The sequence below is a fragment of the Asterias amurensis genome, chromosome 1 (genome assembly GCF_032118995.1).
Source record: "Asterias amurensis chromosome 1, ASM3211899v1".
In the NCBI taxonomy this organism is placed as follows: Eukaryota; Metazoa; Echinodermata; class Asteroidea; order Forcipulatida; family Asteriidae; genus Asterias; species Asterias amurensis.
Window position 1 is genome coordinate 25,172,780 of NC_092648.1, and position 14,814 is coordinate 25,187,593.

Here is a 14,814-nt window from a genome sequence, read left to right on the forward strand (position 1 = left end):
TTCCGTATGTATATTTCACAATTGGAATACACTGATGAATGTTGGCATTAATACAAATTTAATTTTACTCTGTAGTCAGAGTATGCGGTGATCAAAGTTGACTTTCTTTAGGTTGGGGTGAACATCTTTAGATAACTTCAAAGTCTAACATATTAGTTTCAAGCACAGCAGGGCCCTATTTCATAGAAATGCTTAACCATAAAAATTCGCTAAGCACATCAAATTTATGCTACCTATAATGAGGTTACCAGCCACATTACCATGTCTTGTGTACAGTTTGTGACTGGTATCCTGCTCATTTATGCTAAGCAAACAATTATTAAGCAATATCGTCTGCGTAAGAAGTTCTATGAAATTGGGCCCAGGTTTTGAGAGGTCTAACTCTCAAAGGTTCTCAACCAACCCTTACCCTCCAAAATCCTTCTAGACCCTCTTAACAAAAACAAAGGATTCAGAAGGACCGAGGGCCCAAATAACCATTGCTTATCGTTGGGTCAGTTATTCCAATTTGTATCCAAGTCCAAACAACTTGGTGTAGTGTGAGATAGGAGTGGAGGATTGAGGCCACCTGCTGCCCAAAAGGTCGCAGGAGTAAGGGTTTTAGATAATTAAAAATGACGAATTACAAAAGACAATAATTACCGTCTTGATTAAAACATTTCACCAAACAATTTTTTAAAAGATCATAATTAGATAATTAAGTTACCAGATTGTTATAAATGCTATATACAGCCCCCTTCTTAAGCCTAGTACAGATATAAAGTTGTTTAAAAAACAGTCCGACACAATAATTTTACGCTTACTGCATTATCCGAAGTGTTACAGTAGAAATAGAAGTTTTCACAGGTTTGTTATTTTATATGTTGAATATACACCAAGAGAAAAGACTGGACTTTAACAATTACCAATAGTGTCCAGTGTCTTTAAGTTCCTGCACATGCCTATACACAAGAATTATAAAAGCAAGTGGCCCTTTCCTCTTGGTCCCAGGTGGACAGTCACTGTTGAGGAAACAAGTCTAAACCTAGGATCCCTGTTTTAGGAGGTATTTTGAAATGAAATGATGGCTCTTCTACGTCCTCTTGGTAACCCTTAAAGTTATCAATTTCAAGAAGCTTCTAGGAAGCATCATCAACATCACTCTAGAGAAGTACACCATAGAGTAGCCCTGGCAGCCTTACACTTTCGTTTTGTACTACAGTGACGTCCTGGACATCAGGGTACATTTCTGGGGCGGAAAATTTTTACAGCTTCATAACAATCTTACCTGCAAGAAAGCACCAATTTCAACAGATTCACATTATATGGCAGCATATATTTTTCTGCGGTGGGTTTTGATCGTCATATATTCTTCACAAATCCGTCATTTTCATGAAATAATGCAGCTCCCAACGTTTAGGAATTCCCATTTTTGTTCGTACTCTCACAGTCTGCCGTGTGTACGCAAGACGCATGACGCGCAAATTTTGAATTGTGTTGCGTGTTAACGCTGTGCAGTCAAGATACGGTGACCAAGAATTCATGCGTCTAAGCTTGCATCATGCGTCTTGCACGCGAATGTATACGCGTACGCACGACAACAGACAACACTGTGAGAAAACGATCGAAACGGGAATTTTTTAACGTTGGAAGCTGCATTATTTCACGAAAATGACGGATTTGTGAGGAAAATATGAGGACCAAAACCCACCGCAGAAAAATGTATGCCGCCATGGAATGTGAATCTGTTGAAATTAGTGGCTTGTTGCAGGTAAGATTTAAGTTATGAAGCTGTGAAATTTTTCCGCCCCAGAAACGGGCCTCAATAGTTAGGACTCTGTTCCTGTGTACAGAGAAAGAGTCCTTTATAGGGCTAACCATAGAGCAGGTTTGTTTCACATCGGAAATAAATAATGACTATTTTTCGCCAGGCAGATAAAAAAAAGTCTGAAATCAGATAAAACTTGATATTTCTTATCCCAGCGGTCCTATTTCAGTGCATAAAACCACTATACTGTATCATAGTTTTTGAATCCAACTCCGGTCTGTATTGTTTTAAACAATGACTTCCAGGCGTTTTGACAGCAGCCCAGAAAACACACGTCCTATCTACATAAACTGTTGTGCATGCACCCACACAGTACAGCACAGTCAACCCCCATACTGTTTGACCAATCAATATCATCCACATGGTGTTGAACGATAGATAAACAATGCCAGTCTATGTTGTCATTAGGTTAATACATGAACACCCAAACAGAGGGCTCAATGTGTTTACATGTATAATGAAATTACAGACCCATTGCATTCGTCGCCATCGCCTACGACCAAACAATGGAAACGCATACGCCTTGCGCACATACAACTCCCAGCCAATGATACAGTAAGTCTTCCTTTGACCTCAGTGAGGGCCCTGTTTGGCGGTATGATACCCTATCAGCAAGAGGCTTATTCTGAAAAAAAAACCTATCCTCTACAAAAGATTATTGTTGCCTTTAATTAGTAATCCACCAAATTCTTTGAGGTTTTGTTTTTTAAACTTCTGTGACATCAACCAAACCGCTCAATGCTTTGAGTGTGATAAATAAAATGCTTCTTTTGACAAATCTGGAAAGCACAATCATTTGAATATATTGAAAGTTACTGGTGAGCTAAAAAAAAAAATGGTTATACCTCTATATAAAACATAAATAATTGACTAAGTGCCTATAAAATATTTAAGATGTCCACAACTAACTCTTAGTATTGTAGTGAAAGAAAAAACCAAAAAGAAGAACAAAAAAGAAAGACATCACTCAAACAAAATGTGAATATTTCACTGTATAGTTGTTTAAAAAAATCTACAACTAAAACAATTAGAAAGTATGGTGCAGCATGCCAAATGATTATTTATAAAAAAACAAACACATCTACATTTTTGCTCTCTGTTGTGTTCCGCGATAAAATCTGATCTAGGTTTCCTAAACAAAACAAATTATCAACATGGTTTGCTGGTGTTTACACTTAAAAAATATTGACTGTCCAATGACATTTGAGCTTTCATAAGTATACACCAATGGAGAGGCTTGTTTCATTCACTTTTTTGTTGTCCAATGGGAAAGACTCTTTTGAAGTTGATAGCCAATCAGAGGTGTTGTTAGGAAGTAAATGTTGTTGACGGGTAGTCATTGGCAGTGAGCACCATTAATTGTAGTTCACATCGGTAGCACGCTTAGAATCTGTCAAAGAGGACAATGAAATAAAAACACCTTTTTTATTAGAACAGGAAAACAAGACATCTGGGTCTATAATCTCTTCTGTAAAACTCTAGATTTGTAGAAAAGTTGTTTAAAGTCTGTCGCGGTGATAGCAGTCCAAATTTCAACTTGTTGCATATCCCTTGTTACTGGTATTTAGCTGTTGTTTGCTCATCCTGAAAATCACGTTGAAAGTTGGTTGGTAATCCTGTTTTTATCAAGGAAGAAATTTCATGCTAAGCAAATTCTTTTGCTTAGCAGCTCTATGAAATTGGGCCCAGGTGTGTAACCCGATGTTTCCCGCTTACCTTTACACACATGGAACCTCATTGCCCTCCAGGGTGGATGGACAGGCACACTTCCTCTGGCCTCCAGGGATAGGTAGACACAAACTGCTACATCCTCCGTTATTATTACTACAGGCATTGCTGGCACTGGGGCAGGTTGAGATAGCAGTGATGCCATAGACGCGACCGTTACCTCCACGAGGGAGCTTGACACTGGCGCTCTCTGTACCACCGGTCTTACTGATACTCTGTATGCTTTTGCTGCGATAAAAAAGAAAGCATAGTTTTTAATGATTGCAAAAACCTTGTTAATTCCTGTGAATGCGATACACATGAGTTGAGCACATTTCAACTGTTGCGAATTATTCGTTGCAAATTATTTTGTCACAGCAAAACTGGTATTGCATTCATTGCAGGAAGTACAAACCGGGCTTTTAGTCATGTTAAGATGGTCAGGTTTTAACATAGTTCAGGCCTCCAAATAACCCAGGGCATCCGTGGTGCATTGTGCCTTTTCTGTGGTGCCCTCTACAAAGTTTGTTTTACTTAGCAAAGAAATTTGTCGAGCAGTAATTTTCTGGTAAACAGCTTTACGAAATGGAGCCATGATCCGGCGTGCCAACTGGACAAAATTTGTCACACAAAAAACTGATATATTTGCCATGATGGGCATAAGAGATGATTTTACAGAAGTAAATAAGGGAAAAAAGGGTAGCGACGAGTTCTTTTAAAAACTGCTGTTTAAAACCAGCAGGGCCGTGGCCGTGCAAAAAAGGAAAGCGAGGGCCTTTATTGCACGACCACGACATTGCAAGGTTTTAAACGACCGTTCAAGAACGAGTCACTACTCTTTTATTCTCATTCATAAATAACTTTTAGGTTAAAAGGCGTAATAAAGTAAGAAACTTATCCGTTTTCCATCGCCTTGAGCTCCATACGTGTGTTGCATTTGTATGACTAAGACAGTTTTTCGGACATGCATTCGTTCGCGTAGTATGCATCGTAACGTATTCGAAAACAACCGATGATATAAACAGCTCCAGCTGGTCGTTATCAACCGTTTAAACACCCCCACGTGATGCGCTCTCCACCCAAAGGAATAGCGAAACTGTCTGAGGTATTTATGAATGGTCTCTTAAGGGTTTCAGAAGCAATGAGGTTTAATGAATACTTACGTGTCCCAGTCGGACCAGTAGAGTTTAAAGCCAACTGATGCTATACTGAATGGATAGTTACTGGATGGGAAGACGGTGAAGCGGGTCAAGGGATCGCCATTCATGTTCATGCACTCAATCTTCTTGGTCCCTGAGGGAGAATTAAACGATGAGCCGGGAGGTTTAAACTTTGGTCAGAGACAAGTCTGTCCTATCAGATTAATGGATTTAATGTAATAGCACTCCGCACTAATGTCGTCAATCGTACTCCTATGTCAGACAAACATTACACAACCTAGCTTTCACGTGATCACCACAATGACGCGCAAGACTGTAAACATTAAGCTTTTTTTTAGTTTAAATTTTTATTTTTTTATGTAAGTCGCCAGACACACAAGGCCTGAAGGCCACTTCAAGGTGTGGGCTACAATTATTTTTTCCCAGAGGCTGTGCCACCTACTCCTAGGGCTGAAACAGGGTTACCCCTTTTACAGTCCATACGAATGTAGGCTTGGGTATCATCAATTCGAAGCCTGGCCGGTAGAGCAGAAAGCACTACCTCCCCAAGTGTCTTGCCCGGGATTCGGACCCACACTCTGCTGATCAAACACCAGAGCTTGAATCCGGTGCTCTTAACTGCTCGACCATGACACAGACGTATGTGAAATTTCAAGCATTGTCCGAGATCCGGGTACTGAGTTTCTATATTTAGCATTTGTGCGGAATGCTGCTGGCATACTAGGCTTGATAATGGGAAAGGACAATCAGTACAGCCAACTTTCCTTAAGAAATTTTTGAAAACTGTGATACAAACAATAGTCATGATGCAAGGTGCTTTGAGGGGTCTACTTGGTCTGAAAAAGCGTAAAATAAACGATAATTTGGGAGGCTGATCATCCTTACTCGCAGCTAAGAGCTGAATTGCGAAGGACGCGGCTACAATGTGTTCGAGAAGCAGGCTTGCAAGGGCGCATTAGGCAGCCAGCCACATCAACCCATTATGACCACGACGCACAGCCAGAGATCGAAAGTGTTTGATTTTTCCAGAGGGAGGAAAACCGGATGGTCTGGAACACCTTTGTGGCACAGCAGAGAACCAACGCACAACTCGACTCACATATGGTCCTGGCCGAATATGGAACCAGGGTCACCTTGGTGAGGGGCGAGCGCTTTACACACAAGCCAACCAAATACATTATTATTGATATTACGTTTATCAGTCTCTCTTTATGATAGATATTATAAGTTATCACATAAACGCGAGTGGAATACGGAAAAATATAGCGCTTCTGGGTCCCATATCCAACCGAGAAGGCCGAGTTGGATATGGGACGCAGACGCGCTATATTTTTTCGCATTTCCACGAGCGCGCGTGTGATAACGTATTTATCTTCAAGCAAACTTGGCGCGTGACATAGAACACACAATACGCATGGTAGTGATATTAGCCGTGCAACATAGGTTTTTATCACCACTCCATTCTGCGAATCTGATTGGAGGATTAGCGCGCACTTGAAGATAAATAAGGATAGAGATGTAGGATTTGAGGGAAGGGATATATAGATGTTTGACTTACCAGCATCAGCCCAGCATATCTGACTGGATGTATAGTCCAAGCTCAGGCCATTGGGAAGCTCAATATTTGTGTCTACCAGGACGGTGCGATTGCCTCCATCAAGATGAGAACGCTCGATCCTTGGGCCATCTCGATTCCAATCAGTCCAGTACAGCATGCTATCAGAGGGGGACAGATAAATATATTCGTTATTCAACCAATATCTGCCAAACTACGGAATTTTCCGGTAGCACACACAAATGTGAAGTGTCAAGTTAGACACGCCGCATTATAAATGGCTACTATTAGTAATATTATCATTGTACAAGCTTATATTTTGTTGTGCCAGGCACTCCCACCACCACAGACTCACAAGTCCATCCCAATAGGAGACCTTTAAGACGCTGGCGGCAGCAGACATAACATGTGTTACAAGTGTTACAATACTATATCTTCCCAGGTTGTATCGTAACTTGGGTGTGATCCCTGGCTACACGGCAGTTAGCGGTTGTATGGCTTCTGACTGGCACCCCCGAACAAAGATATTGACAAAATAGGGACACCGCCAATATACGGCTAGATAGCGCAGTTGGTAGAGCGCCGGCACGTTTATCCGGAGGTCGTTGGTTCGAATCCCACTCTAGTCAATTCTTTGTTCAACCCCAAAATCAATACTCTATCTGATAACCTTGTATCTGGACTTACCCTCCGATAGGGTCAGCCACAATAGCCCTTGGGTTGGCCAGGTCATTGTTGAAGAGGACTCGACGGTTACCTCCGTCCAGGTTGGCTACCTCGATGCGGTCATAGCCAGAGTCAGTCCAGTAGATGTTACGGCTTAGCCAATCCACAGCCACACCCTCAGGGCTACTCAGACCTGGTTAGGGGACAATCAATTTTAGTGAACGTGTACAAAATTGCTAAGGCACTTCAACTGTTTATTTACAAGAGCTTCTAAAATAAATACAACTCTGGTCGTCAAGGGCTTAGATCAACCCAAGATCACACAGGTCTTGCCATAGCGTCCACTAAAAGATTCTTTCTGGGACAAGTTGGATCAGACTTTGTTTGGATCAGACTTTGGAACAGTCTACCTGTGAACATTTGTAACCTTTTGTATAATTTTTAAAGAAATTTTTAAAAACTTTTAATGACTTTTAATGATCTTAGCTGAATGTTTTCTTTGCAATGTTTATCCCATAGGTTTTATATTTTGCGGATATTTTATCTAATACTTTAATGTGCTGCTTCTGTTCTATTTGAGTGTGTGCTTTTTGCTTGTTATCATATTCAACACTGAACTAGCCAGCCGGATCGCTTCTTAAGAATTTTGACTTATCCTCATCAGGTGTTTTCACTCGCCTTTTGACCAGTGGACCACTATTAAGAGCCAAAACCAAAGCCGATTATAAAGATGTCGTCTATCAAGACGACATCTAAAGCCAGGTAAATACTTCCTGCAAATGCAAATGGAAAGCGATTGTTGACGTCACAAATTTGCAACGCATAATTCGCAGCAGTTGACTTGTGTTTAACTCTCTTGCAAACTCACATCAAATTCGCATCGCACTCGAATTCACAAGAAGTATGAACCAGGCTTAAACCACTTCACTCTCCTCTTACCTCGACCGACGATCACTTGGACATCTGAGCCGTCAATGTTAGCGCGGCTGATGGTTCGTCCAGAGACATCCGTCCAGTACATGTACTCATCCCGACAGTCGTATCCCAGTCCAACGATGGTCTGGCCAGAGCGGAACATGATCTTACTGCCAGGCTTCTGTGCATTGAGAGGCATCTTCATGATGGCCATCCCACGGGCATAGATGAGGGTACCCTCTCCGCTATCTGGTCTCAGAATCGCTGAAAGGTTGAAACGCAGAAGTAATTATCAACAATTTTATTAACATCAACTTCAAGGTCATCATTCTCATGTTCAAGGCCTTACATATCAACAAGCCCCTCATTACATCATGAACTTGCAAGTTGGTGTTGAACCATAGAGTTATATATAAGAACTAGAGGGCGCACTGGTGATGCTTCCTGCACAAACGCGACGGGACCGCAAGATGAAAAGCGCGCCATTCTATACGCGCGTCGAATATGAAATACATTACACGTTTGAGTTGTTTTTTATTGAACGCTCACGCGATGCTGTTTGTTCAACTTACAAAATGGCCGCACCAACACACGCTGTGAGATGGCCGTTTTGTCAACTTAGAAAATGGCCGCCTGCATACCGGGGCGCGTATATAGGCCAGTGCACCCTCTAGTTCTTATATATAACTCTACGTGTTGAACCGAGAATCCTTCGGTCAAATAACTCCTGTTCACCATACTTTGTAGTGCCTTGAACATGTCACATCACCTTTGCTGATAGAGCCTACTCGGTATAAGGAACCAAACTCTGGAATAAACTTCCCAATCACATCAGGGACACAACATCCTCCAACACATTCAAGGCACTTCTGAAAGCCCACTTGTTTCAGGAGGCCTACCATCAATGACTTTTTATTACTTCTGTGCCTCAGCGCCTTTGAGCAGACTTTGGATTTAGGTGCTATACAAATTATTTATGGATGATTGATTGATTAATTGTTTCATTATCATTGAAGCCTTTGAGAAAGACTCTGCTAGGGTCGAAACGTCAGGCCATTAAAACAATTTTTCATATATACCACATTTATACCATATTTTATTTCTTCATTTACAATAAACGTCAGGTGAGCGCCCAATAAAAGCAGAGCAGAATTTGCCTTTGACAAACTTGAATCCGTACTTTGGGAATGAGCAGTTTTCGACAAGATCTTTCTCTGATAAAAATTTCATGAGGCATAAACATAAGGCTTAGGGTGTCACTGCTTGTGAGTTTACTGACACAAATATCGACAACATTTCACAGGTACTTGTTTATTAGGTGAAGTATATGGAAAGTTGGTTCCAGGATGAATGATTTTATTACAACTACTTTATGAGTTGCAGTGAAACCGGCGAGTAGACTTAAGAGATTGTGATTATTGAGAATTTCCTGTAATAATTGATATGAAAAATACATTTATGAACGTTTTAGGGGAGGATAAGTATACTAGCTTCTTTTACAGGAACTTCCGCTTTATGTCCAATCCCAAGGACGAGGCAAAAAGTGTGTTGCTTAAAGACACAAGTGTCAAGACAGGGACTCGAACCGACACACTGCTGATAAGAAATACTTTGGCACAATTTCATAGAGCTACTTATAAGCAAAACAAAATATTGTTTAACAAATTTCTGCAAGAAGTAATGAGCAGGACACCAGTCACAAATTGTTCATGTAACATAATTTTGGTAACCAAATTCCGGTAAGCATAACTATTCAGGGCTTAGCTGTGCTTTTCATGCTTAAGCAGCATTGCCGCTGCGGCTACCACCCACAGCGATAGCCAGAGCCTTACCTTCGCAGGAGAAGCCATCTCCAGTATAACCCTGCTTACAGTAGCATGAAAAGCTTCCTCGTACGTTGTAGCAAGAGGCATACTGATGACAAGGGGAACCAGACAATGAACATTCATCGATATCTATGGTAGTGAGAATAGTCAGTCATGTCAAAACTCGTGTATTATTTTATTTAAAATTTCTAATTTTAAATCTTAGTTACACAAGACATACAAGTTGAAGGGGCTGTCAAGGTTACACAACAGTGTAAAAGCTTTCATTGAATAATAATAAAAATAATAGCGCCAACTCTATCGAAAACAAAGCTCCGCGGCGCTTAAAAACAAAATCGGTATAGATAAACACAAAGTCATTATCAGAATTAACACAAGGTATAAAAAAAGGTATAAAATCAGCAAAAAATGACAAGCAAAACTGACAAGAAACAGAGAAATATACAATATACAATAAAAATATACAATATACACTAGAAATATGCACTATTTTAAAGTGCAAAAGTAAGTGAATGTAAAAACAGAAAGATTGTGACCACTAAAGAAAGACGAGTACAACCAGACCACTGCCAACCCTACTTGTAATAATCAATTTGTAACAATCATTTCATATTTACTATGGATTCAAAGCAGAAACTTAAAGAACTTATCCTGAAGATGAGCCGAGTATACTGTTCGAAACATCAAAACTGGCTCTTTTTAGAGCCAACACTCCCCAAAAAAGAGATTTACACATGGTTGTAGCGGGAAGTTTACTTTTTTTTATAACACCCCTTATAGGTATTCTGCATTGTGATTGGTTAACAGAGCATCACATGATATGTCTTTAAAAAGGCGTACAGACAGCGACATACTTTCCAATTAGCAACTAGGGTAATATCCCATAAGCAACCAGGGGTCGATTTCACATAGAGTTAGGACTAGTCCTAACTTAGGACTAGTCCTAAGAGATATCAAAAACACCCCTTATAGGTATTCTGCATTGTGATTGGTTAACAGAGCATCACATGATATGTCTTAGTTTTACTAAAAAGGCGTACAGACAGCGACATACTTTCCAATTAGCAACTAGGATAATATCCCATAAGCAACCAGGGGTCGATTTCACATAGAGTTAGGACTAGTCCTAACTTAGGACTAGTCCTAAGCGATATCAAAAACATACAGCTAGTTTTTAGTTGGGACGAGTAACTCGTCCTCACTCGAGATTAGACTAGTCCTAACTCTTTGTGAAATCCACCCCAGGGTTCTATACCGAGCTGCGCAGTAACAAGATGTCTATTTAAGTCTAGCGTACAGCGCGGAATGACACGCCGCGAACCCAATCAGTCCGTGTATTTGTAGCGCAGACGCGCGTGCTAGTGATCTAGGATACAATAGTCTGTCACCCTTTTCAGATAACATGACTGTGCATTATTCTGTTAATTTTGTGATTTGCTCCAGCTGTATTGTTGTAAATTCCCGTAAAAACATGACAGGGGAAAATCCTTGGTTCGGGTATATGGGGTTTTATAAAACAAATATTGACTGCTTTTTACTCATACTACGGTTAAAACTACGACTCCCTTGGTGATCCCCCGAGGGTTCTATTTTCCCTCGGCTCCGCCTTGGAAAAATAGAACGCTCAGGGGATCACCTCGGGTGTTAAGTTTTAACCATAGCACCGGAAGCAGTCAATATTTGTATAATAGTTTCTTCCTATTCATCCAGACTATACAAAGCTTCAAACACTTCTTTCAAAAACTTATTGTATCTTACCTTCACAGGTGCGTCCACTGCCCTGGAAACCAGAGTTACATACACATCGGAAACCAAGTCCCTCAGGAATACACTGGGCACTCACATCACAAGATGAACACACATTCACCAATTCATCTGCAAGATGGGTGGCAACATTTGACTTATTTTTAAACTCTGAAGTATTTTCCCCTCTGACAAAAAAAACCTGTAAGCAATGTTTACAAATCAGATTTACTGGTCTGATACATTTTGCTGCACTTTGTGACCCTCCAAAACTGAAAACTGGGTATATATGCTGATGTATAGACAAGAATAAGAGCCTTCAAATAACTAATAATCAATAGGTCTATTGATCCATATTAGTAAACCTAAAAATTAATTATCACCACAATAATTTGGGATAAGCCTTTTTGGCAAGGCCCTACCACACAGTGAGCACTCCAAGGAAGACCCCGTTTATCGTCTTTCCTACATGGGGATCTTCAGGCCTACGGGTCACAGTGCTAGTCCCCCTATTTGTGCCATTCCTCGGTGCATATCTACATGGCTTTATTGTGATAATGAAAAGAAAAAAAAAATGCATCAGTCGCAATCTGAGTGTAAGGCGAGGACCAGTAACCCTGGGTCACTACTCCTAGACAGAAGCAAGAACCTACTTGTGCATGTGAAGCCATCTCCTTCATACCCATCATTACAGGCACAGGTATATCCACCCTGCTGAGCTGGTGAACAGGCTGCGTTGAAGTCGCATCGATTGTTGATACATGGGTCCAAAACTGGTAAAAAAAACAACAAAAAAATGAAAACCCCCAAAACGGATTAGCACAAAACAGAAACAAACATTACCTTCAACCCAGCTCCCTTCAGACACATGATTGGTACAAAACTTTAATTCTCCCTAAAAATAAAATGCTCCTACCCAACTTGAGAATCGTTCCCAACTGTAGCTGGGACGGCCCAACTATAGTTACTGTAGTTGAGATGACCCAGCTGGGATGGCCCAACTCTAGCTGGGACTTCCTGACATATTGTGATAGGGATATAACCACGATCAGTTACAAAGTAATTTTCACTCATCAGGTTTCTCGATTGACTTCAGGGGCTTCCACGAGATCTTCAGTAAATATAGGGAAAACTAACAAAGACAAGAACCTGCGCTTGTCCTTATCATGATAAGAGCACAGATGTGCCTAAATCACAAAAAAAACAATCAAATCAGGATGTATTGAAACTTCCGTTATTACCACATACTAGACCATGTGAGTAAACCACTAGCAAAACAAAGCTGCTATTTAAGTAGGATTTGAAACTTTGCATGGTGGAAATACGATAAAGGTTTGCGGTAACACCATGTAATAGCATTGGTGTTACCGCATGGTGATACTGCATCATTACATGGTGTTACCGCAAACCTTTCCATAAAGCTGCTATTATACATGATGATTTTGTCCAAGGAATAAAATGATCAGTAAGAACTACTGGGATCAAACTCAACTAAATGGTATGAAGGCTATGTAAGAAAAAAAGGCAAACTTTATGACCAAAGCTTTACGATTGTCAGCTAAAGCGTCTCCAACCTTAAAATAGAACAGTGACATCACATGTTAAGAAGAGCTCCAGATCCTGGGGCTTTTCTCAAACCTCGGCTTGGGCTTTGGCCCTGGCTCCACGCTCCGACTACAGGCTCCGTCTGCTGATGTTCCAACCATGGCGTGCAAAACACACGCTGCTCCAAAAAAAAACGTATAGGCATGAAGGTCTGGTTCATACTTGCAGCATTTCTACTGTGTACGCAGTGTGCAGAGCGTTTCCACTGTGTATGCAGTGCGCAGAGCGTTTCCACTGTGTACGCAGTGCGCAGAGCGTTTCCACTGTGTATGCAGTGCGCAGAGCGTTTCCACTGTGTATGCAGTGCGCTGAGTGTTTCCACTCTGTACACAGTGCGCAGAGCCCAAGCCCGAGACGGAACACAAGCTGATGGTTTGAGAAAGACCCCACGACTTCCTGCAGGCACAAATTGTACACAGCTCAATTTTTATCCATTTTTGACAAGAAGAAATGGGGCACATCTACAACTTGTTCAGCTATTATTTTCCCAATTGTTGGTTTGTTGTGGTTATTACGACACAACATGTCACAATTTATCATATGAGCAGTGTAGTCTTGCCTGCCGGCAAATGCCTAGGAAATGTACATAGTCATTCTTTTTGTACACAAATGTCACAGGGCCTAATATCAGCCATATCAACTGACTATAAAGAAACAAATTTACACCTTCTACCTTTTTAAAGAAAATGACGGCAAGTAATAAGAGAAATTCCAGATGACAGAATTAATGAAATAATGTCTGCTCTGAAAATGTTTGCTTTTGAGTAGAATCAGTTGTGGTTTAGGCTTGATGAGGTGATAGCTTTTGCTATTTGATTTTTTCGGCTTGAGCAATTCTGCTTAAACACGTTGCCTTGGATCGGACGGGTTGGTCTATAAAAAGCGTTTGTAACCGTTTGTTATAAAATGGATATGATTGGAAAGATGTTTTAAAAGTAGAATACAATGATCCACACAAATTTGCCTCAAAATTGCATGGTTTTCCTTTTACTTTGCGAACTAACATGGTCGGCCATTTATGGAAGTCAAAAATTTGACCCCCATAAATGGCCGACCGCGCTAGTCGACGAGGTAAAAGGAAAACTGTGCAATTTCGAGGCATGTTTGTGTGGATTATTGTATTCTACTTTTACAACATCTTTCTAACCATAATATGCATTTTACAAACGCTTTTTATAGACCAACTCGACCGTTCCAAGGCAACGTGTTCCTTTAACAACCAATACTCAATTGACCTTATTTTGACCACATGAGGGCACTTTTAACATCAAATTTCCTTGCACCCCAGTTACAATTTTATCTTACTTTGACTGCCTGTATGATATTGTCGTGTATCAATGGCTGAATGAATAACTATAACAACAACAATGAACAAAAAAAAAACCAGTTTGTTTTACTTCTTTTTCATCTCATGAATGTGTTTCACATAATTGCCCTCACATGGTCGAAAACACTGTATATTAAGCCAGTCGAGTTGAAAATGGTGCTGTGGTATTTTAACAGACTTGGTAGCAGACTTTTAGGTTTAATTCTATTCTTGATGTCACAACTAAAAACTGGGCAACATTTCCCACTATTATGCAGTGTTGTAGATTCAGGCTCAGAGTTTCTTGTTTCTAGCCTCAACCATTTAGAAATACAGGGTGTTTCAAGAAAAAGTATACATTTAGAAAAATGTATCCCAATTGGATTTTTTATAAGTTTACAAAAATCTGGCACTAAGTATTTGTGGACCACGGTCCTAGCTTTTTAATTTCTACCAAATCAATCCTCAGCTGTTCCGCATGAGTGAGCAATAGCTTATTACTTTAATCAGATTTTAATTGGCTT

General features: G+C 40.4%; 1 protein-coding gene across 7 annotated transcripts in view; it reads right to left on the minus strand.

The window, feature by feature from the left end:
* Positions 1-1,336: 1,336 nt before the first annotated feature.
* Positions 1,337-14,814, minus strand: part of LOC139934416 (uncharacterized) — a 56,715-nt gene continuing 43,237 nt past the window's right edge. For 6 of the 7 annotated variants that reach the window (XM_071928663.1, XM_071928676.1, XM_071928690.1 and 3 more), the window contains 9 exons: positions 12,033-12,152; positions 11,395-11,511; positions 9,643-9,765; positions 7,835-8,074; positions 6,917-7,088; positions 6,233-6,390; positions 4,678-4,807; positions 3,524-3,763; positions 1,338-3,197 (listed from right to left, as the gene is read on the minus strand). In XM_071928663.1, coding sequence (XP_071784764.1) covers positions 3,526-3,763; positions 4,678-4,807; positions 6,233-6,390; positions 6,917-7,088; positions 7,835-8,074; positions 9,643-9,765; positions 11,395-11,511; positions 12,033-12,152 — 1,298 coding nt within the window. In that variant the 3' untranslated portion in view covers positions 1,338-3,197; positions 3,524-3,525. Of the gene's footprint in view, positions 3,198-3,523; positions 3,764-4,677; positions 4,808-6,232; positions 6,391-6,916; positions 7,089-7,834; positions 8,075-9,642; positions 9,766-11,394; positions 11,512-12,032; positions 12,153-14,814 lie in introns of all 7 variants that reach the window. The other variant, XM_071928683.1, reaches the window with a different exon arrangement.